At 45.9% G+C, this 24,192-nt stretch overlaps 1 protein-coding gene across 1 annotated transcript; it reads right to left on the reverse strand.

Annotated features, from left to right (window-relative positions):
• Positions 1-3: 3 nt before the first annotated feature.
• On the reverse strand, positions 4-23,651 carry FRMD1 (FERM domain containing 1; the record flags this gene model as incomplete). The annotated part of the gene is made up of 9 exons (XM_008936913.1): positions 23,556-23,651; positions 17,904-17,994; positions 9,121-9,200; positions 7,451-7,527; positions 5,611-5,797; positions 2,993-3,148; positions 635-700; positions 359-427; positions 4-171 (listed from the first exon to the last, which is right to left on the reverse strand). Coding segments are annotated over exons 1-9 (990 nt in total), but the record flags the coding sequence as incomplete, so codon positions are not given.
• Between the last annotated feature and the right edge of the window lie 541 nt (positions 23,652-24,192).

The following is a 24,192-nucleotide window of genomic DNA, read 5'->3' on the forward strand; positions in this document are numbered from 1 at the left end:
AGCCTCCTCCATTTTTTGGATCTGCTTCAATACCGGCTGGATATTCAGAAAGAGCCGGTGGCTGTTGCTGAGGAGCTGCAGCAAGTGCCGTGACCTGAAGGGGCAACCCGTGTAGTAAACCAGTTTCCGTGCAGAGGGCAAACCATCTGGCTGGATCTCAAATTTTTTCCCCTGCATAAAGAGGAGAGATGCCGCTGAGATGACTGAGAGCACGTTTTCAGAGCTCCCAGAGACAGCTGTGGTCTCGCGTGTGCACATGACAGGACTTGACAGAGCCAGTGCGGGGCAGGCCAACAGCTCTGGCAGCTCCCAGGTTGGGAGCCCGCTGCCAGATGGCCTCTGTTCCACCACAACTCACCAGGAACGCCAGCTTCCCAATGTGAGACCAGGGGAAGTCGTAGAGGAGCTGGCGAACGTGATTCACCTCCTGCAACACATCAAACTGGAGTGACACAGGGACCGGCAAGGTACAGGGAGGAGTCACGGATGTGCGAAGAATTTGCCAACAACCAAGAATGTGAGATATGCAGAGCCTGGCCTTGCAAGGGAGGCAGGGGAGCTGCGGTAAGGGGGAGGCCAGGGGAGCTGGGCAAAGTTAATGCTACACCAGAAGGCTCTCCCAGCAGTCTGTTACCTGATAGATGTGCATTCCTCTCAGGGTCAGGCCCAGGATAACCGTCGGGCGATCCTCCTTCTTATCCTAAAAGAACAGAAGAGTCTGGAGTCAAAGGTTAATCTACAAAGACCACACTCTTGTTCTGGCATCTGCTGCAGGAGGGGTAGCAGGGCTCTTCATCAGGCGGATGCCATCAGCTCATTTGGTTTTTATTGTGTTTGTAAAGTGCACCTTGCCTTGCTGACCCCTGAAAATCTACACCTCAAATCCCCTCATGCTGGGTGACTCAAGCATTGTACCAGCAAACACCCTAGCTGCCCTGGACAGGGAACCCCACAGCTTTAGAGACTTGAAGGCATGGACAATTCCTGCTCTCAGAGGTACCTTGTAGCCTCTCATACTGCCACGTGCTGCCCCTGCTGTCCCCACTCTCGCTCTCCAGGTGACTGAGCTGGAAACAGAGGGGGGATGCCTGTGCATTCCTCCTTGCCATGGCACTGCTGTTCCCATCCAGGGACTTACTGAACCTTAGGTGTCCCCTTCACCAGGAGGAAGAGTTACAGGGTCTTTCCATCTAACCTTTTGATCTCAGTGTTGGGAGCAGGTGGTTTTAAATGTTTCTGGCTGGGTTGCAGTACTACCTTGTTTTTCTTCATGCTGTATGTTAGCACAACATATGCCATCTCTAATGAGATTCCTTTGCTTGAAGACCAAAAAAAAAAACCCATGAACTAGTACTTTCAGGCTCTCCTGGCATGGCAGAGTTAGAAAAGGGAAGCATACTTTTCTTGCTAGAAGAGCAGGAGGAAGGAAACGTTTGGGTGAAAATTTATGGGCTCATAGAGCTCAAACTTTACATCAAAACTTTTTCTCCTCACCCGGCTTGTCACAATGCCCACCTTATGCCATCACAGTACCTCACCCTCTGTCCCTGATGCCATCCATGTCTCCAGTTTAAAGTCACTAAGAAATCTTTTCCACCTCCTATGGGCAAAAAGCTTCATAAATCAGTGCTGGTCTGGAGGACAGATACGGGTCTTGGTGCTGTGTTTTTCTTTTGGAGTTCTCAACTTCAGCAGCAGCCACGAGGAGAGCATAAGACAAAAGTGACTGCTTTTGAAATCTCAGGGCAACCAGCACACTGACAACCTCACCTGACACTCCTGTGCACTTGGATTGAGAGCTCTGTGACCCAGGTGTCACCTAGGAGGAGGATATCTCATCATGAGATGAGGTAACTGTCACACAGCAGGAAGAAGATCATATTGTGGATCAAACACCACATGAAGAAGTTACCAATGCATAAAACGTAAGATCAAGTCAGAGAGGAACTTGGATATTAAAAGCAACCAATTTCACAGCTGTGGTGATTTTAGATACAAATTGTATCATGTTCTGCCAGCTGCATTTCTTGTGGCATTCGAGTGTAACCAGCCCTCTTATGACTGCATCATTGACAGCATTAGAATCAAAGCAGAGAGGACAGGGGAGATTTAAGGATAGCATCTATGGTTTGCAAGGTACAGAAACTAAGCCTGGACTACAGACCAAACTGGAACTTATTTCCTCCAGAAAATGCCTGTTTCTCCAGCAACTAGAGCTACCAGATCCGGTCAAAGGACACGGATACTTCCCAGACAAAAATCCCACTGAGCACAAATGCCAAGAAGTTTAATTATGAGTCTGACAAAGCAGAGTATCTCCTTTTGGGAAAAAAGGTGTAAGCCATTCCTCATTGACGGGGAGGTTTCACTCACCTAAGTGGAACAGAAAGCTTCTCTTTAGTCCTATTTCTAGGCCTAGAACTCTACATGTCTACTCTAAACTCTCTTAGCATGTGAAAACAAAGCTCATTCTCTGCAAGCTTGACTGGGTAAGGAGTCTGAGACTCCAGGACTATCAGCGATCCAGGAACTCAAAAACTGACATACAGCTGAAAAAACAGCAACCACTCTGGCAGGGCTGGCAGGGGGTAAAAGTCAGGATGCCTCACTGTCACCTTCAGTTATTGCATGGCATGTGTGTGAAAGCTGGCCAAATTCTTGTCACTGTTTCAATGGACTGCAACAAAAAAAATAAGGGCTTCTCGGTGATTTCCCTGGTGTGAGTCTACTGACAAGCAGGGACAAAAATTAAGTTTTCTGACTCCTGTGGCAGATTTCTTGGCCAAGGAACAAAACTAGATTCCAACTACACCTGTGTATTTTCAAAAGATTTGCTTGTGGAGACAGGACTCAATGGTTGAACATTTTAGATGTGTTTGGCCTCTTTGAATTAGAGGCAGCTGACCCTCAAATAAACAGAGGTTGAAAAATGCAATAGTGTACCCAATTAATAATGAGAGAGAAGTTCAAAATAAGAAGCTCTTTGTTTAACCTTCTGTAGCCTGTAGAAGTGGACAGGCACATCTTCCAGCAGACAGGACTCCTTAATGAACTTCAGCACCGCCTCCTTAGCGCTCAGCCCTTGCTGTTCTCGGTGCATCTCTGGGGCATGTTTCAAGATGTAGTCGCTCCCCCTCTTTGCAATTATCTAAACCACAAGGAAAACAAACAGGTCAGCAACTCTACAGTGATCCCCATGGGAGGCAGCTGTCATCAACAGGAAAGCAGAGACTGGGGGTGGAGGAGGTTCATGTGGTCCCTGAAGATGCTGGTCCACACGTTCACCTCTACCTCCCTAGAGGATAAGCATTTAAAGACGACCAGATGACCCACGTCTCCAAACAGATCCTAGATGGCAAAGACATAAAAGACCAAGCCTACAGAGGTCATGTCAGCTCTTCTCATTTTTAACTACTGGAATTTGTTTTCCTAACTCTTGGCATCCTTAAATGCTTATAGGCAGATAAATACTGCTCTGCATGCCAACACAATCAACAGCAACATCTCCAAACACCCAAGAAACGGTAGGTGGTCCTTTTAAGACCAGAAACTGCACCATTAGGCTTATTTAGCATTTCCATCCTCAAGGGCTGGATAACACTATCTATCTCCAAGTATTTTCTTTTATCTTCTGGGAGCAGTTGGCAGGCACGTGGCTTTGCTAAGCAGGAGAAAACCCACGCTGGGCCTTTTGCTCTTGCCCTGCAATGCATCACACTTGTTCACATGCCTTCTCCGTACAAGGCTACGGGGCAGCCTGGCCCCCTCCCACGACAGACTGTCCCCTTCCAGGCTGTAGCAGCAGTGACAGATAAGAGAAGTATTGGCTGAATTACCTTCACAGAATCCCCCACCACTGGGGGCATTTAAAACTAGATCCCACAAGGTACCGGAGAACATCCTGCCAGGAACAATCAGCCCCGGCTCAGAACAGCCAGACCCCAGCACCACCTACTTCCCACTTCCATTTTCTATTAAGCCCCTTGTATACTCTGTCTGGCAACACCTCTGCCCTCCTCTGCATACCTTGCCAGATTAGTTGTCCTCTCACCAGTGGAGGACAACCTCGATGCCATTAGCTGGGCGACGTCAGCAGAAAGATGTGCCAGCTCCACAGTTCAAAGCTGGGCTGATCACCCTGGGGCAGCACCACCTCTCCCCATGAGCACGAGGCTTGGGGCAGCCCTCAGCCAAATGATCTCAAGCATGTGTTGGAAGTGAAGATCACTCAGTATCTCCCCTTAGGAGCCCAGGGGGCAGGGAGAGAAGCGTCCCCATGCCTGCCAGATTTTATTCTTTGTAATGATGTAATAAATCACCCACATACTTGCTTGGGGTTGTGGCTCAGCTCAGGTGGGACAGGCTTTGCCTTGGCCTTTGCAATGTTTGCCAGATGAGCAATAGCCTGAGATAAGACTTTTAACTGCCCTAGAAGCGGTAAGCACGAGAGGCACCTTCTCCAGCCCTTTGTGAGCTACCTCCTGCCAGGCAGCAAGGAACAGCATGGGATGAAGACCTGTTGTCTGGGAGAAAGGTGTATTTCTGCACAGCAAGGCAGGCAGGCTGGGACTCGTGCATAAGTGACGCTACCAGCCTCACCTCCCCAAAGCAGGGGACAGTGCCACCTTTCAGGGGAGATGCAACTCGCCTGGGCACAAGCAGCCTACTACCAGAAACATCAGGGCTTTTTGACAGATATCCCAAGGTGTCCACTGGGCTAAAATCTGCTGTCACAGCAGAGGAGGGGGCCCCAGAACTAAACTGAGTTGCAGAGGAGGGTCTGTCCAGATCCCATGGAAGATCTTGCTTCAGCAGAGGTCATGTGAAGTTGAATGATGTGTCTGTAGCAAAGCTAGCTTTCCTTTTTTTTTTTTTTTCCCCATAGACACCTGGGTGTTTATTAACAGTTTTCTTGACACTTCAACATAGGAGGAGAATTCTCTGCAGGTAACCAGGTCTGACAAAGTCTCAGGTAATTTGCCTTCATTTGACAGCTAATCCAAATCTTGGTTTTCTAAACCGACTGTAAGTCTTGAAGGGCACAAGCTTATAAAGAAACATGCAAACCCATTTTTAGGCCCTTCCCTCTTCTCCTACTGCAGTTGAGCCAGAAATTAATGACAAAGCAACCACCAGAGGCACTGCACAGCTGTACTACCCCTTAAGGTTTTGGATCTATCCATCCCAGAGGTAAGCATTACAGAGATAAGTACAAAAGGCAATGGACTTGGCTTCACAGCCCTGAGGTTTTCTGCATAGCTTAGGTTGGACAGATCTTGCTGATGTGTCACTGCAAATACACAACCCTTTAAGCCATAAAAGAATTAAGAAAAGACAACCACACTGTCAGAGTTATTAATTTGCCATCAACACATTCCCTCACCAAGAAAGGGTACACAAACATCACCTCACTAATGAGAGAGCCCATAAGGAATGGGCACCTACATCCAGTAGAAAGAAGAGATACCTCCTGAGGGACATTCAGGGTGATGCTCTACCTCATCACTGCAGTGAGGGTTGGAGAAGTTGCATGTCTGCAGGTAGGTACTACTTTGACATAGCTCCTGCTTTGTGCACAATCTGTTGACAGAAAGATCCTCCGAAACTTACCCATTGAGGGAAATAGGCCTGAGGTTCAAAATATTTGCCAGCATGGACCTTCTCCCTGTAGTTCCCCAAGTCTGCCTGTAAGCTGTAGGCAGCAAGCAAGAAGTAGATTTCTTCTTTGTGGTTGCACCGAGACATAAGCACTTGCTCTTTGAGGTGGCAGTAGTAGAGCTGCCGTGCCACCTTATCGCTGCAAGACACAAAGGCAAATTCACTTGAAGAAGAAAAGTTCAGGCTCAGATAAGACCACTCAAACATATCTTCTTTCTAAGAGGAGGGATTAAATTTTGACATCCCTGATGTGTGCCAATGCCACCCTGATACAGTTATGCACGTGTAAGGAGCACCAAGCCAAGATCAAGGTCTTCTCCCACTAAGTGTTGTACAAACATGGGAAATGCTAGCTTCTATCTCAAGCAGCAGGAGATCTAAGAAGTTTGGGCAGAAGGTAGATGAAAGAAAAATCATGTCACACCTGTTTTGGAGACTGACTACATCAAGCACTTCTGCTTCTCTGGAAAGCCTGTACCAGCCAGGAGAGTCAACTCCCCTGAATCCCAATCCTGTTCCTTGCACACCTGTCCTCCATTCCCCTCTAAACCTGGCACTGCTTTTTCATTTCACCTTGCCTTAGGCTCTAGGTACTTTTCAACAACTAATTCCCTGCAAGGTAGATCAAAAGACACAGCAGCCTTGGGCTTGTTTTTGTCTTCTTCCTCGAGTTGCTAAACAGGGTAGACTGATAAGGCATGGCTATCAGGCAGCATTGATAACCCACACCTCCCCAGCTGTAAGAGCTCATGGGAAGCAGGCTGCTGACAAGTACCTACAGATGAGGTGCTGGACACTACAGTCTGCTCATAAAAGTGTGTGTGTAGTTTGAAGGGGCCACGTTACTACCTTTGCACAGTTCCACAAACCTCTCCAGTTAAATTAATAGTGCAAGAGAAACTTGCTTGTGATGCTCAAGGATACGTACACTGGGGGTGATGGAAAGATTTGCAATCTCCCTTTGTACCTGAAACCCAAACTAAATAAAAAACACTTAAGAGCCAAACAGACTCCAGAAGAAAGACTCCCCTGTATCCAAAATTAAAAACTGTGGAGAGAGAAAAACAAAAAACCACCGAGCTTTGTTCAAGAGGAGAACAAATGCCAAAAATTTGGTAAAGATTTTAATCCACCCAAATGATCCCAGCTCTTGGCTTGCCCCGGGGTCACAGCCACGTCAGAAGTGCTGATGCAAATTAACTCTGTCAGTTGTTCACTTTTAACTACCTCATCCTTTGTTCTGTACCGTGGGTGAGGGTGGTGGTGTTTTGAGTGCAGCCCATATTCCGTGTGAACGGGCTACAAATGCAAAGCTCCCTAACTTATGAAGTCATTTCTTTTGTTCAATTATAAAAATCTATTTCCAGGAGCAGACTGTACAGAGCACTGCTCAGATAAAAAAAAAAAAAAAAAGATGCAAAATTATTAGCATGTGCTCTGAAGTATAAATAGCTATTTTTTAGTAGCTGATGCTTCTCTTACAACCAAAAGACGTAAGCAAAAGAGTGTTAATCATAGTTTGATACTGTCATCATTTAGCCTGCTCTCTAAACACAGATTGAAAAGCAGTCACAATTTTCCTAGGGGTAAGGAGTATGAGTTGGGGGGAAAACATTCATGGCTGGGCAAGGAAGTCTGTGAAGTTCTTCTAAAAAAAAAAAAAATCAAGTGAATTTTTAAGCTTATTTCTGTGAGCTCAAAGAGATGAGCTTAGTAAGGAAATACTTTTCTTGCCTTTTAAGAACATAGTGAATAATTCAAAACACAGTAACTACTACAGGAGGAAACTTACCTGATTACTCTTCCATTTTCTACATAGTATTGCACCCTAAAGAAGGCAACAAAAGGAGGGCTGAATTTCTCTGTTCCCTAGAGCAGACAGAAAACAAATTAAATGAGGTTCAGCATCCATATTTTCTGTTACCCCTCTGTAACGTTCTCTTCAAGCTAACTCCCCATTCTGTTTTTCATTTTCTACTCTTAGCTCTTGGCAAGTTTTGGGGGGATCTGACTGTCTGCGAGGCTCACTGCAAGGAGGAATCCTAGAACTCTTAGGCAGACTTCTGACTCTTAGTCAGAATGGCAAAACACCCTCGGGAGGGCAGAAGATTTCGGATGGGGCGACGAGCAGATCCAAAAGAGGCACGGGCAGCTCGTTTTCTCATCTCTCCTACTTTGCCACTCACTTCTTTAATGTTTGTACAGGTAACTTTGCTCACACAGGCAGTTCCAAGGCTTTGTTGGTCAGACCCATCTCACTGGGACAAGGTACATGCTGTGCACATTTGATGCAGACAGCAACTTCTTGATCATCGTGCAAATGTTTACATTTTATTTCTGGAACTTGGTCATAATCAGCCTATTTTATCAGCTGGACTGGGCTTTCCACCTGAAATGTCTCCACAGGAATTAAATCCCTGTCAGCTAACCCTGTCCAATAGCCTAACTCTTCTCAGACTTCAGTGCTGCCAATGGCAACTCATTCAGACTTTTATGATTCACCTCACACCAGAGGTTCAAGGCTTATCCTGACTTAAAAAGTGTTGCAAGAATCCAGCCTCAAAGCAACCACAAAGTGTACCTCATCCCAAGGTGACCAATAACACCTGCCTCAGGAAACCCTCACTGGCTGGACAGACAGCCCTCTGCAAGACTGGCACATGTCTCTGAAGTAACCCTCACTTTTTTGGGAGAAGCAGCATGGGATAAGAGAGATCCCCAAACCTCACTAGTCATCTACAAACTTCTCTAAGCAGCAGAAATAGCAAGCGTGCCTATTCTGCAAAAGAAAACCCTTAAGGAAGGTGGAAAAAGTAATAATGAGCTAATTAAGACATCTGAATGTAATTGCATACTACACTTTGTTCCAGACTGTGGCTCCTCTAATAATGACACACACAGGCAAGCATTATCATGCCTGAATGACCAGCACTAAACAATTACATAGGCCTTTATTGCTCGTAGCTTCTCTCTCCCTTCACAGTGCTGGCTGTCCTCAAAGAACTAAGACTCTTCTCAAACAAAATCTTCTTCCTCTCACTCCACTGTCCTTTTGCATGTACTCTCGAAGAGTCACAGCTCCAGCCCTCTCCCTCATGTCAGGTGCAAGTCACAAAAAGTCATTAGAGGCTGTTGTGCTTAAGGATAGCAATGAGGTCTCCAGACTACCCCCAGGCTCTGCCAAGTTCCAAAGGAAGACTGACCAACTGACCTTTTGCACTCCAGTTGCAGCTAAACAGCAACTGTGTGGCTACTCCTGCTCAGGTACAGTTGTGTAAGGGGCTAGGCCTACCTCTTGTAATTAACTGTACAGCCATGCACAAGTTGCCACATCTTGCTTCTGAAGAGCATTCTGCATACCACCTTCACGAAATGCTTTATGAAGCTTAATTTAAGAGCTTTCATTCTACTGTGTAGCCCAACACCAAAGCAGTAGCCTCTGAAATTAAACGTCTGTCTTACTTTGGTGGTCTCTTTCTTCCACTCCTTTGAAAAGTATTTGCTAAGCTTCTGCTCCAGGTCTATAAAAACATATTCATTATCTGAAAGACAAGAGGAAAAAGCATTTAACATTAAAGAACTAGAAAATCTTATTTATTACATACCTAGGTACTATAGAAGTTGTTTCCAAGCAGTACACTTTAAAACAAAGCTGACAAGGGAACAGACTGGGCAGGGAAAAGAGAAGGCACAGTCTCTTAAGCACATGTGCTACTCCAGACACCATGGAAGGACAGTCAGCCTCTGCTCTGATTCAAGAGATGCTGAGCTCAAGTTCCTCAAATACCTCAGCCAGAAATGCAGACTTCTTGCTCTATAAGCAAGAATTCACTTACAGAAGGGAAGCATCAGCTTACCAAGCTAATTGTACTGTCAGTTTAGCAGATTCAGTTTTTTATTATTAAATAAGCAAGCCCTACCCAAACTTCCACTCTGCCATCATGTAACACCATGGTCCAACGTGGCATAAGCAAATGGATAGAGTCAGGTGTTTGACAGGTTTCATTCTCTACATATGAATGGGATCCTCTGAAATGGTGAAAAGTTAGGAGAACCAAACCCAAATGCCCTCCTCAGAAGATCTGGCTTCTCCTGCTCACACCCAACTCCTTTCATAGAGCAAAAAGATGAATGAAATGAAGGGAAACCTGGCCTACCTCAAAGGACCAGGACGTGCTCTCCACCCAGGTAAGGGTGAACAAGAAACAACCTGAACAGCACATCATCTTGAAAGAGCTTTGTGCTGCTTTCAAAGCCAATGTTTTGTAACACTGCTTACCAATTATCAAATCCAAACCACTCAGCTAGTGAAACATTTTTCCCAGAGCCTTCTCAAGTCGCTTAAAAGAAGACCCAATGGGTGTTTCAGGCTACAGCAGCAATGCCAGTTGAGCTCATTCACCTGACCTGTCCCTCTACTCTTTGGTCTTGCCTAGAAAAGCGTTTTGAACGGTGACATAAGTGCCAAGTTGAAGAGTTTGTTTCTTAGACATGAAAGGAGCAAGGAAAAGAGAAAAACAACAAAAAAAAAACCTTTCACAAAACAATCTTCTGCCCCTGAAGACCAGCCCAGACTTCCAAGCTTTGGCTTTTGCTTTCTGACGTCAAAAAAAAAAAAAAAAAGGGACAACAGAGGTGATTTTCTTCTAATGGAGATTTATAACCAGATGAGAGCCTGCACTCGTGTCTGTAGAGCAGATGAAGGCCTGGCAGAGGCCAGTGTTACAGCAGGTATTTGAAGGGGCTCTGAGCTACCTCACAGAGCATTCTCCAGTTCCTTACAGTGGCAGATACAGCAAATACTTCCTTTGCAAGCTTTAAAAAAAACCAACCAACCAAACAAGCAAGCAAAACAACCCCCTGTTGCCACCTCCTCTAGCTCCCATCTCAAGTGAGAGAAACCACACCTGCTGCTAGGCAGAACTGGTCTGCACATCACACTAACAGGAAACCTTGTGTAAAATGCCAGTAACACTGGACACAAAGAGGACAATCTCCAAAAAGTCCTGTTTCCATGTCTTGGCTCTTTCCTGCATTGTACTGATTGCAGCTGCAATTTTAATATAATAACACTTCTGTTTGCCACGTTGCTTGACATGTCACATACACAGACCACACAATGTTTAACAGCACTGTTGAAATTGCTGTACAGAAATCTGAAAGTTTTAGTGGTGGGAATTTAAGTGCCCTAGCACACAAGGTGATATAGAAGTTGTTTTGCTATTTTGACAAGTAGAGGAAGAGGTTTTAGCATCAGAGACTGCATCTTGTACCTGCCTCTTCACTTATGCTTCTAAGATGGGGCAGCTGGAGGATTATGCTGGCCCCAGCCCTTCCTTCTCTAAGTCCATTAAGATCAGATAACTCTGGCTTGGAAAGGCTGATAGAAGTCCTAGTTGCTGAGAGAGATGGCTTTGCTCCATCTCTTGGCCTTGTCTCTGTCCCTTGACAGCTGGCAAGCTGGTAAATGTCTTTCTGTGAAGCTTTTCTTAGAGAGTCAATAACCGCTCATTAGGAAGCCTGTTGAATATAAATTCAATAGTTGAATTACACTTGAATTTATGCCTTGTGTCCTTGGAAGTGGCAATTGCTTAGATACCTAGGAGGAGAGCACAGGCCTAGGCAGTGCTGGGGCAGGGCGCTCGCTCCACCACAGGCACCCACGGCGGAAATAAGCCAGACTTGAGAGAAGAGGAGGACACCCCAATGCATCAGCTCTCCCTGGGGGTCCCCACTCCTCACCAGCCCAGCCCAGTGTACTCCTCCTCATCCCTCCCGTGCAAGAATGCAGCACTGCATTCCTGCCTTAATGAAGTTAATATTGCTGGAATGTCAACCTGCAGTGTAAGCTTCCACCTACAAAAACAAAGGGATATTTCCTTCCCCAGCCCTACATAGGTTGTGGGGTTTTTTTTCCTTAAACTGGATTAGTGGTGAAACTTAAAGATTTTAAGTCAGATGCTAAAACTGTCTCTGGCTTGAAAATAAGCATCTCTAACAGAGATGAAGGTGCCAAATATAAGGACAGAATAGGAGTGCACAGTTACCTTTCCAGGGAAGAACATGTCCAGCCTGTGGATCCAAACGGGCTGGATACTCAGCAGGTACAAACTGTCACTGCTTCACTGGCCTCAGCTGAAGGACAACAACTGACAGGTACTAAAAAGCTGGCTCAGAAGCAGACGTGCATGGAAATAGGCACCTGCCCACCTGCAGGTACTGACACTGCAACCGTGAATCGCCTCTCAGCACGGCCATTGAGCTTAAAAATACATCACACCAGCTTCTCTTTAAAGGTTACCTCAGGTATGAGTGTATAGATACCAGACCTGGCACAACACTGCACTGCAATCCCAAAAAACCACATCTGGACAGACAGCTAATTTAAAGTAATGCAATTTGTGCATTTCTCCCAATTTTAGCTTTCAAGGGCCCTCAAACGAAATGGAAAGTTTATGCTGCAAAAATCTCACTTCAAATTAAGCACTCACCAGAAAAGCAAACATTCAAGTGCTCCTACTCCACAAAATTAGCTTAGCACGTTTACATAGTTAAGCAAATACAGGATGCTCATTGTTAAAAAAAAAAAAAAAAAATTAAAAAACCCTAATGGGCCAAGTCTCCAGTCAGAAAAAAGTGACACAGATCCAGAGTGACGCAGATTTATCACAGGCATTATTTACACTGCAGGGAAAGCAAGAATAGAAAATCATGTCTGTGATCCAGGATTAAACCTGTTCAGAGACACTGTTACTCTAAAGGCCATTATTTTTTATTAACCAGTGACTCCCCTTTTCATTTTTTATGAGTGTTCCCTGAAGAAAAGGTAAGTAATGGTGAATGTCAATAACCTGCTCTCCTCCTGTGCCCATTTTGGGCTGTGAGCACTGGGAAGTTCCACAGAGGTAAGTCCTGTCCTATCACAAGGCAGAGCTCAAGCCCCATAGGCAGCCAGGAACATCCCATTAACTGCTTTGGTTGAGTCAAGTATAGTTTAATATTGTGACCATTTAGATAGTCCAGAAGATTAGGATTCAAATCAAATACGAACTAGTACAAAGCCAAACTCCCACATAGCAAGCATTTTGTGCCTTCAAGAGAAGGGGAAAAAACTGTCCTAGGCTATAGTGCTTAACTCCTCCCTGATGAAGCACGATGTAGCTCTTGGCAACACCCCTGTTTCCCTTGAGAAGCAGCAGAAAAGAGACAGAGCAGAACAGAGGGATGCTTGGGTTAGGGAAGAGCTAAAGCTAAAAAAAAACAGTGCTTAAAAATACCTCAGCACACATGCCACAGACCTCACATAACCTGTTTGGCTTCCCTGAATACCAGCACAGATTTTATTCTGTTTATTGAAGAAGAGACAGCCACACACTCGTTTTGCATGTGGAGCTCTCCAGGCTTCTAACTGTAGGTGACCTTGGAACTTCAATATCCACATGGCATCTGCTCCCACCACCTCTACGTAACTTCTCCATGTTCCTTCTCTTACCTTTCAAGCCAACAGAAAGAAGCCTTATCCTCTCTTCAGTACCTGGTTGATTAGTTTTCTAAGGCATCTAGAGAAACTTGGTTTAAGGCAATCTTGTGTTTTTAGCTTTAGCCAGGAAGTACATGTATCCCAAGTGAAGAAGGCAAGAACCACCACAAAGGCTGAGGACAAAGCAAGGGAGGTCCTGGCTGATGTTGCTTTACCTGGGACAGCCAGGAGGTATATGGAGGGAAGACTGAAAAGAGAAGTTACCAAGAAGCCTGAGGTAGTGTGGCTGTTAGGAATCACTGAGGTCTGCAGACTGAGGTAAAGGCTCAGTCATTCCTGGTGATGGGTATGTACTGCAGGAATTCTCTGTTGGCATCTCAGAGTCAGCAGCAAGGCACGACCAGGCAAAGCCCCTTGGACCTTTGGCAGTGCCACAGGGAATTCTGCATGAGAAGAGCTGCAGAACCATTTCCAACACTGCTCATCCAGGAGCAAGTGAACCCCTGCAATCCTCAAGCTGGAGAGCACTTGGCTGGATGTTGCACCAATGCTGAAACAACCAGCAGCAGGTGCAGGCAAAACAATGCCTCCCTAGGAAGAGACCATGCAAGTGCTTCCAAGGACTGTTACATGCTTTTTTTAAACACCTGAACTGCAATTCCCTCTAAGGCACATTTCTGCCCGTGTTTTCTTTACACTGTATTTAACTCCTGTTGGAGGTATTGAAATCATCAGAGTAGAGCTGTTTCTTAGGTTAGGATATAGGAGCAATTAATAAAGGAAACGTAACCATCCAAGTGGATGTTTGAAGGAGGAGAGGCAGGGATAGTAGGGAAGGATTTGGATGCAGAAATCATATGAGGGATTTTGGAAAACTTCTATTGTTACCTGTCATCTTAAGAGACTCTTTGTTATAACAGATACATAACAAAAAGTACCCATGGCATTGTATTCCATCCATGAACTTCAGTACCAGAAGATACACAGATGCAGAAGAGGTAACTGAGACAGAGTGATCTTGGCAGAGTTAACCACCAGTCTCCTTGGCCAAGCACACAAGTAAGGGGGACCAGGAGGTATGGATCTGGCAAGGTGAACAGCCACAGTTGTAGCTGAACAATAATCTTTGAGGCATGGGAGCTTAAGCAAAAGGATTTGGTTTTATTTGAAAGTCAACCTGACAAACTGGTAAGAGGACACTGAGAGACAGTGTCAGGGTGTAGGAGCTGCAGGTTTGCTCCTTCCCAGTCAAAGGCTTCCATCTGCTTGGGTCAATCAAGCTTTGCTCCAGAAAAGTGCAAGATTCAGGATCACAGGGATCTGGGTTATAACAACAAAGGAGGCCTGGCTGGTTTTTGTCTGCTGACAATCAGTTTTGGTTTAGAAGACTGAATTGTATCCCTGCAGATACTTTCTGATAACGAGAGGGAAACCTCCTACAGGGCACTAGATAAGGTTGACCCTGCAGGAGGTGCTGCAATATAAGACCCAACTGCTGAAGCCTATGGAGCCAGGTTGAACCTGGCAGGGTTGCAGGGTCTTTCACTGAGCAAACTACAAGTTAAAAATGCACTTTGGCAGCAGCCAAACACAAAGTATAGCTTGCTTGATGACCTGTGACAAAACTGGAAGAGCAACACATCCCAGGCTTTGTGTCGGTGTGGCTTCCCATTAATACACACTCCTAAACTTCATTTTCAAAGACATAAGGTTCTTCTTATAGATGCAAGCTTTTCCCCCCTGCAATGCAGTTGGCTGAAGGGGTTTCTGTGTGAAGAATAAAAAAGCTCAAGAGCAAAAGTGGTGAAAAATCCTATTCTGCCACCATTAGAGTCAGAAGTGAAGGCAGTGAATTTAGGCAAAAATGCTGGAAGACATGCTTCAAGGCCTACAGCTTAGATCTCACAGCATGCAGGGTTTGCAGTTTGCACAGTGCTTTGTGGGGCTGTTTTCATTTCTGCCACACTTAGGGGTTAAATTTATGATTATTTAGCCCAGCCTCTCCACCTCACACACATACTTAGTATGAGAGCAGCTGAGCATTAGTCTATCCGTACAATGTCTGCAGGTCAAGTGGGCTCCTAATCTAGATAATCCATCCAGTGTGATTGGCTACAGGTCTGTAGAAATCCTTTAATTTTCATTCTCTTTCCACTGCTGGCAGTCAGAGGTTTGTTGACAAACTAGCAGCAAGGTAATGGATGCAGGTGGATTAGAATACCTTGTTCTGCATGTGGCAGCATCAGATTGCCAAAAGTAAATGCACATTAAGAAAACAGGAGATACACCCTTATTGTAACAGGGCAGTTGCTTCTTAAAAAATGGCATCACAGTGCCACAGCACAGAAGGGTGAAACCACAATGCAGAAGAGGAGTACTTTGGTCTGAAACACAGAAGCTTCCTCTCATTTCCTGATACCTAACCCACCCCTGCCCTGCAGACCACCCCCACACCTTCCCTTCAGAGCCTCTGTGGCACATACACAGACTTGCTGCTCAGTCAACACAGTTGACTTGAGTACCCACAAGACAACCCTGGGCAATGCAAAATCTTACCCAGACCTCCTCACAACATAACCAGACTGCTTTCCTTTCTTGGGATGATATCTTGCCATGAAACAAAAAAATTCCTGAAAAGCAGGCAATGCCTTAAGGTCTAACTCCAAATGGCACAGATGGAGAGTGCTGCCTTTGTGATGGAAGAAAGATCTCACTTACCACTGGCAGTATGGGAGATGATCAGCAGTCTGTTGGCCAAAACAGGGTGTGTCTGTATGTGGACTATCTCCTTTGCTATAGCTCTACAAGCAACAAACTTGGAGCTATTTTGAAAACAAAATAAAGAAAACCCCAAAACCCACCCCACAAGACTCCAGTCAGCAGCTTACTGGACTTTGACAGACTAAAAAGTAGGGACTAGAGGAAGCAATAAAAACCAGACCAGGTTTGGTCTGTCTTTCAAGAGCAGCTGCAGTTTTTCTGGTGGCCACGGCCGTTCAGGCTGGGAAACTCGCTGCTGACACTTCTCTGTTGTCCAGCCCCAACAGCTTCTTAAAGGCATGAACAAAAATAAATCTCCTCCTCATCCAAAATCCTGACACCTGCCTGGGTGGTGGAGCGAGACAGCTGTCAGGAGGAGCAGGATGAACACGAGGAGCCTTCAGTTAAGCAGCTTCACAAACTGAGCTACAGCAAGCAGGAGTAAGGGATAGCCAGGAAAACAAAACAATACACATACAAAAAAAAAGTTTAATTCAGGCTACTAGGCTGCAACTCTTTTCCTTGACATTATTCTAAGAGCTTTGCAAAGAATTAGCTGCTGTAAAACTAAAGAACACTTCTGTGAAATGAGAAGACAACTGTTTATGTTTAAAGCTATGGACAATATACTTGTATTGTCAGTACAGCTTTATTATCTCTTTGGGTTGGGGTAGTTACATTGCATTTCCAACAAGCTGAAATGTATCTCCCACAATAGGGTATTTTGAGACTAGAGCACCTGTGCTTGACAGGCTGAAGCAAAACTGCTCCACACAAAAGATGGGAGGGAAGGAAAAAGCAAGGTACACAAAATAGGAAACAAAGATATGAAGAGGAAAAATGTGAAAGAAATAGGAGGAGAATAGAAGAAGACCACCTAATTCAGAGGAAAGAATGAAATTGCCCTGTCTTAACAGGGGTGTACAGGAGCTCTAATTTCACCCAAGATGTCTTGCAAGTGGAACAGGCAAAAAACGGTGCTGTAAAATAGCAGCAGGGGGGGTCTGGGTATGGAAAAAATGACACTGACAGGACACAGTCCATTTGTGAAAAAATTAAAAGCATTCTGGTCTTTCTCACACTAAAAAAAAAAAAAATAAAATGCTAAACTGTGCTGGTTTAAATGCATAGATATATTTGTTAGCTACCAGTTTAGTTACACTGAGGGAATCTCTTGGAGACTCCACAAACCTCATGGAAATAAAGAGCTTACGTTGGTCTCAGTTTGAGTGTTTCGCTCAAAAAAAGCAAAAGTTCTTAGAGAATGAGAGCAGAAAGGAAGTAAGACAAGTACACTGAAAAGAAGCTATTTTAAACTACATACTCACAAGGAGACAAACAAAAACATTTAGAAGGACTCAGATCAATTTCCAATTACAGGGAGGTGCCAATGCACACACCATCCTGGAAATGTAATCTCTCGTATCAGTTTGCTCCTTTAAGGCATCATCTCGCACTGTTCCCTGGTCAATACTAAGCCAGAGGACCAAAGAGACTGGACTTCAACCCACAGACCAAGAAGTTTTGTATTTCCCACGTGCTACTTCAAAACCCAACGTCCCCCACACATGCTTTCAGTCCCCTCAAACCATTTGATTTTCATCCCCCTGGTGCCACATTCTTTACATGTGACTTCAGAAGATAAGTAACACTTTCAGCCCCAACAACCTTTTTAAATTCACCTCCTGTTCAACTACTGACAGTTTTGAATTCAGTGACAAATACGTTGGCTAGGAACTCAGCTACAGGAGAGAAAGCAAACCCCACAAAGAGGTGGAACAAAGGAGGAGAACAAAAGCCCCCCCTTCTCCCAATTTGTCTGCCCACATACCAGAGATCAAAAGAGCTCCAAGAAGCTTGTGCATAATCTACATACTTTGTGACCTTATTACAACCCAATTCCCCGCAGGCACGGCCGCTGTGTCTATATGCACACACTGTAAATACACAAGTGGCTCTATGGATGTTTGCCAAGTCATTTGCTCCGTGCATTGAGTTTGCTTACTTTTAACAATGCTGAGGCCAAAGAAGTGAGGCTCTTTAATCTTCACTAAATCACAAACTTGCTGAAAGAGCTCCTGTCCAGTGGCTTTGACCTGAAAGAAACAACCAATCCAACATTACAGATGGCTCACACACCTGGATGGGCTAATTCTCCTTTTTTACATAGGCCAATACATTTTTGGGTACCACAGCAAATAAAAAAATCAAACCAACCCAAAGGACAATCTCTTTTTTTCAGTATTATTATTGCTATTATCACAAAATAATCATCAACATGTCATTCTCCCTCCTTCACAACAGTACAAAGTGGCCAAGCTCAGCATGATATGGATTTAAAGTTTCCTATCTATTGACATCTTTGTATAAGAACTCAGAGTGCTGCTCGAGCCCTAGTTTTGTGCAGTACTGACCAGGCTACTTAAAGGTGCTCTTACAGAAAGTGTGTTTGTAATCACAGAAATGAAAACACTATTCTCATGCACAATTTTTCTTTGAGAGGTTAAGAACAAAAAAAACGAAAGAGAAAACTTGCATCTTCAGGAGATGCAAGTTCTTCAGGAGAACCAAAACCCAAACTACACTAACAAACCCAAGATTGCATGGTTTGAGCAGAAATAGTTGATGAGTTAGAGATGAGGTTGCTCTGTACCCCACATAGAAGAGCTTGTTCTGTGCCCCTGCTGACTCCTGGTCGCACAGCAATGAACATCTTCATCTTCTGAACTGTCACCAACAGCCCATACATTTGCCCATTTCCACACCACACTGAGACCTTCCAGTACCCTTGCCCCCCATAACACTGTGTACACCCTGAGGAAGCACTGGGAAAGCCAAACTGCCAGTGCACACTCCCACAGGGCACCAGAGGCTGGGCAGGATTTGCCAGCAGGGCACAGGGCGACATGGCACAGCTATGGAATGCTCTGCTATAGCAGGGCTGCTTGGAGCACAGGCCCCTCCAGCTAGAGCCTGACCCTGGCTACCTACATGTGCAGACCTGGATGTGTACAGTGATCAGAAAGTTAAACACCCTCCCACCTACAGCCTCACTTCCCTCTGCCCCATCACACCACTCCAGGAGCACAGACAGGCAACCACCGGCACAAACACCACGCACAACCCCTCGTGCCGAGTCTGCAGCCAGGAGAAGTTTTGAGCAAGAGCAGGTGGGGAGGAGCAGAACAGCAATACAGACAAGCTCAGCTCAGCCCTGAGTGCTACCAGCTGCTGCTGTGAAATGGGCCAGAACCTCTGGATTTCATCATGCCACTGCTGGACGATGCAGATGAGCAGCAGCAGGAGCAGCCTTCCGGAGGGGAGGCACAGTGCAGTGCTGCCTCCACAGCAGCAAAGCTGACAGGGCAGAAGTGGACTATTGAACTCTCCTGCAAACTAATCACTGCCATCAAACTAATCACCACCCTAATTCTTCAAAATCTTTTACTGCAGGCATGTCACACTCCCTAAGAAACCAGCTGTGCTCCCCTCCCTGTCCTAGACTGTACCATGTCACTAGACACAGACAATGGGAAACTGGAGGTCATTTAAGTACTCATTTTCTTGTACTTGACAAGGCATCACTAGCCAGCCACTCAGTAATGCTTTATGGGGAGCTTTGAAACCTGCACTGCACCAATACACACGTCTGAGCATATATGTGCTTTGAGAGGGAAGGAGGTACTGCACAGTTCTGGTAAGACCAAAAACCACATCTAGGTCTTATTATGGATCTCCATGTGAGACTCCTCCCTCACAGCCTTGTACTTCAATATTTGCTCAGCTGCCAAAACAGGCAGTTGGAAGGGAAAGTTGGTTGTGGATCTGCCTCATTTCTCAAGGAAGCAAACTCTGAGCACGTTCTTCTGCCCGAGTACTCATCAATGAAGAGGTGACCTATGCCTGGCCAGAATGGCTAAGTGCATGCAAGGGCCACTGGCAGCACAGGATTCTACATAAAAGCCATACAATCAGATATATTTTGTAAGTGGCATGCTTTCACACTTACAGGGAGAAAAAACTGCTTTAAGATACTTAGTTCTGGGGAACTGAGCACTTCAATGTGGGACTCAGCTCTAAAGCAGTGATTTAATCAGATTTCTTGCACAACTGGTATGCAAGCTACCACCTTGTTCATTCTCCTTTTGGCACTGCCCTTCTGTATCAAGTTTTACTCCCAGCCTCCAAGGCTATGAAACACTGATAACACTTGCAATCACTGTTCACTCCTCCTCTTGCCTTCCCTTCTGCTCCAAACAACCAACATTTCCCCTGCCATCCCTCACCTGTGCACTTCTCTTTGGCCTCTGCTCCCCTGGTATGGGGTTCCTGTGCCAAGCTCCATCCCAGACATGCCCTAAGTCATTCCTTCCCCTGATACTCAGCTTTGCCCCATGCCAGACTCAGGGTTTCTTTAGGCATGAAATTTAGTCCAAAGTGAAGTCAAGTGCAAGCCTACAGAAGATAACTGCTATTCCAGGGTCATTCTGTGTGAACATATTCATGCATATTTGCTACATATCTCTATTTTAATTGGTCCATATGATTTAAGAGATCAGCTCACAGAACGACTGAAAGATTTCAGACCTACACTTACCATTCACCAACACACAGGACTTCACTAGACCTCCTCCTCTCCAAAAATTTCCATTCACTCCTACCCATGCTCCAGCAGCTAGGCAAGGAGCAACACCTGCTGTGGCTGCTTCTGAACCACCCACACAGAGGTAGGGTGGCTGCCTGCCCTGCTCTGCTCTGTGGCAGGCTGTACCCTCACTAGCATAGGTTCCTCCTCCTTTATTCAGCTGGTGCCACCCCAGAAAATTTTTAGAAACCTAGTCCTAAAAACTAGTAGGTATTGATCAATGGTTTTAAAACTATCAGGGAGATAAGCCACAATGCTGGCAGATAAACACAACTGAACAAACTGGATGCCTCTCCAGGGTCTTTGGCGCAACCAGCACCATTTTCAGCTGCAGCATCCTCCCTCACAGCCTGCTTAAGCTCCCTAATGCTCATACCCCATCTCCCCACTGGGGCTGCCTGGAGCAAGGCAGACTTGTGGCTCTGTGCTGTCGATGTACATTCTCCCTGGCAGAAACCTCCTACTCTGCCTCGCTGTCCTTGGGGGGGCTGGTGAGCTGCAGCACCCACTAGTTCTCCTCATGGCTCTGCTTACCCTCGTGTTCACAGGCAGTCCTGGGAAAACAGTGCTCCTCCTTACCATCCCCTCAAATCTGTCTATACGCCCAGAGAGGTGGACAAAGTTAATTAAGAGATACCCAGCTGCAGGAGGAGACTTTAAAATAGCTCCTGCTATTCTCTCCTCAATCGCCCTATCAGGCATAAGGCAAATCCATTTTAAAGAGCAGGCTGCAATCTGCACGTGACCACATAAAACATATATAGCTAAACTCTTACCTGGAAGGGTGGTATTGATATGGGAAGAGGAGAAAGGAATTACATGCATAAACACTGTGTTCTTATCACAGGAAGGATCTATAATTTATTCTGCTGAAAGGATAACCATTCCTACCCACCTCAGTGAGCTGCAAGCTTGTTTAGTATTTGCATTCCACACTGAAGAGGTTAAAAGGCTTTGGAAATCTTAAGTAGTGGCATTATTATCCTAATAAATGCAGAGAGTATCATCTGTGGTTGTGCTAATTAAATTTGGGTTCTATCAACATCACTAGAAAATTGCCTTGATGTTCTTTTAGAAAAGAGCAGATCTCTCCAGCTGTGAAATCTTAATTTTTGTTGTTGTTTTGAAGGGGTGTTGTGGTAAAGACAGAAACCAAATTAAAAGCTGGTTTTGGTAACTTGCCCAGCTCTAACAGGTAATGTTTCACTCTCTATGCAATTAGGACACAACTGTGTGTTGAGATCTCATGTTTTGGCCCAGACAGCTATTCCCTTTCACACACAGGTATCTATCTCCACATACATATTTTCCCAACTTCCCAGCTGCCAAAGCAGGAGGCAGCAGAAGCAAGAAGGGAAAATGTCTTTACAAGGGCTACCGAGGGGTGCTGTGGCAGGAACCCCCCTGAGGGGCAAGGCAGTGATGCTCAAGGCACCCTGACTCTTTCAGAGGGGCAGCAGGCAGGAGCAGGGGAGGAAACCTTCCCCCCTTCCCTTTGTCACTGCCATTGCCAAGTTCCAAGACCATTTCTTATGCTCATTAAATACCCTGAAGGTATGTTAAAGACATGCAGATGTGGCACTTAGGGACACTATTTAGTGATGGAATTGGCAGTGTTAGGTTTATAGTCAGACTTGATGATTTTAAGGGTTTTCTCCAATCTACATGATTCTATGATTTATGATAAATTGCAGGTCTGCAGGATTTGCCATATGGCCCAAGCACTGCCCAAACAACACAGTGAAGAGTGGCTCAGTGGTGGAGGAGCAGCTGGGAGCTGTGACAGCTGCTGGCACAATGCCCCTGCACACCAGTCACCACGTCCCCCACAGCACGGTGGGCTCTGCCACCTCCAGTCTTTAGCCTCCCTGATAAAAGCCATAAGAAGGTGAGACTTAGGGTCAGTCATGGCAGAGCACTACCCAGGACAGTGCACCTGACACCAAGAACTTAATTAAATCATTATTTTGTGGCTTTCAAAAAAGCCAGCAAATTGCAAAAGCCTTCTGGGGCAGAAGATGGGCTTGGTTTGAACAGGTAACCTAGAAGCAGAGTGCCCCAGATTTTGCTGTTAAAGCCTTGTTCAGTCCAGCCCTTGTGGCTGTTTCAGTTAAAGATGCCACACTTAAGCACAGTAGGTAGGAAAATTCCTACAAGGATTTTGAAGATTAGCATGCATAGTTTCAAAAACCACCGTTTCAATCAAGTGCTTAAAATAACAGCTCACCTCAACTGTCTTCTCTCCCTCCCTCCCTCCCCATCCCCGAGGGGGGAAGAAAAATCCACCCAAACCAAAGCAAAACCTCCCCAGCCCACGCATGAGTACACACACATGCTCACGCTGAGAGCACTTATCTGTGAGGCTAGCTTGTGGTCTGAAGGTGAAGTGCCTCTGTCAGCTCAGTTTCTCAGGAGTTCAAGGAGCAGGCAGTGCTGCACGAAGAGGCACCGTGCTGTGGTGGACACCGTGCCAGGCTGGGCTGCCAGCTGACCTGCTCTGCTGTCACTCCTGCACACACACTCAGGCATTTGAAGTGGCGATCAAAGAAACGAAGCGACTTACCTCTGGTGTTTGTGTGTACAAGTACTGAAAGGAGGGGAAAAGCCCCACCTTCAACGGCTGTTTACTCTTAGAGTCTTTGAAGGGATCTGCAGACTGTCAAACCCAGAAATAGCTAAAACACCAAAGCAAGTGCTCATGCGCTGGGCACGCTTGCTATGTCATCAAGGCGTTTCAGGTTGAACTTGTTAAAAATTGCTAGATTATCATCAGTGGCAAAGACACTCAGAGACTTCTCTGAGAAAAAACAACCAAAAAAGAAATAACTGCAAAGGACTCTGCAAATGAGTTGGCACTCCACTTTCTAGGTGGGCAGCTTCACTTACCCTAAGCTGGCTAATAGCCTTTCGGTCAGCAGACCAGCACCAGGCTTTGGGGAGAACAATGGGGATTAACAAAAGCGAGTGGTGGCCCTGGGCAGCGACCTCCCGGCCTCCCTCCCGGGCACTCACCCCCACGGCTAGGTTGAGCTGCTCCCGGGGGGGCAGGAAGACGCAGACACTCCGGCTCTCCGGCTGCATCCTGCCCGCCAGCAGCACCCTGCTCATGGTGGGCAGCTCTGCGGGTCCGCTGTCTCCTCTCTGGGCAGGCTTCAGGCTCCCTTCATCCCATGCACCTGTCAGGAAGGTGACAGAATCAGTACCGTGCTCCTGCTGGCACTGCAAGCAGCCTGTGGCACGCGTTTGATGGAGTATTTTCCTCTGTACTGCTTAAAAACAAACAAACAATAAAAACAACACTCATCCCTTTTACAGCACCACAGTCAATATTTCCACCCTCATCGCAATGCAAACCAGGCAGAGTGAACCTTTAAATAGGTTGTGAGTCCCAGGAAAGAGCTGTAATGCAATCAGGTCTCCCTAGAATAGCAAAGCAGACTCAAGGTTTCTGGACACAAGTGATAAGGCAGGTGACACCACGGCCTGCTTCCTGAAAACACCCACAGGGGAGAGGGGAGCACCCCTTCCTTCAGCCAGGTACCTTGCTCTCGCCTGAAGCAGGGATTTCAATGAGCCATCAGCAGGCACATGTCAGTGCAGAGGACTTCATCTGGCCCGTCCTCCTCCCCACCGCTAGTGCCTGGGAAAC

This window comes from Merops nubicus, unplaced genomic scaffold (genome assembly GCF_000691845.1).
Source record: "Merops nubicus isolate BGI_N331 unplaced genomic scaffold, ASM69184v1 scaffold4223, whole genome shotgun sequence".
In the NCBI taxonomy this organism is placed as follows: domain Eukaryota; kingdom Metazoa; phylum Chordata; class Aves; order Coraciiformes; family Meropidae; genus Merops; species Merops nubicus.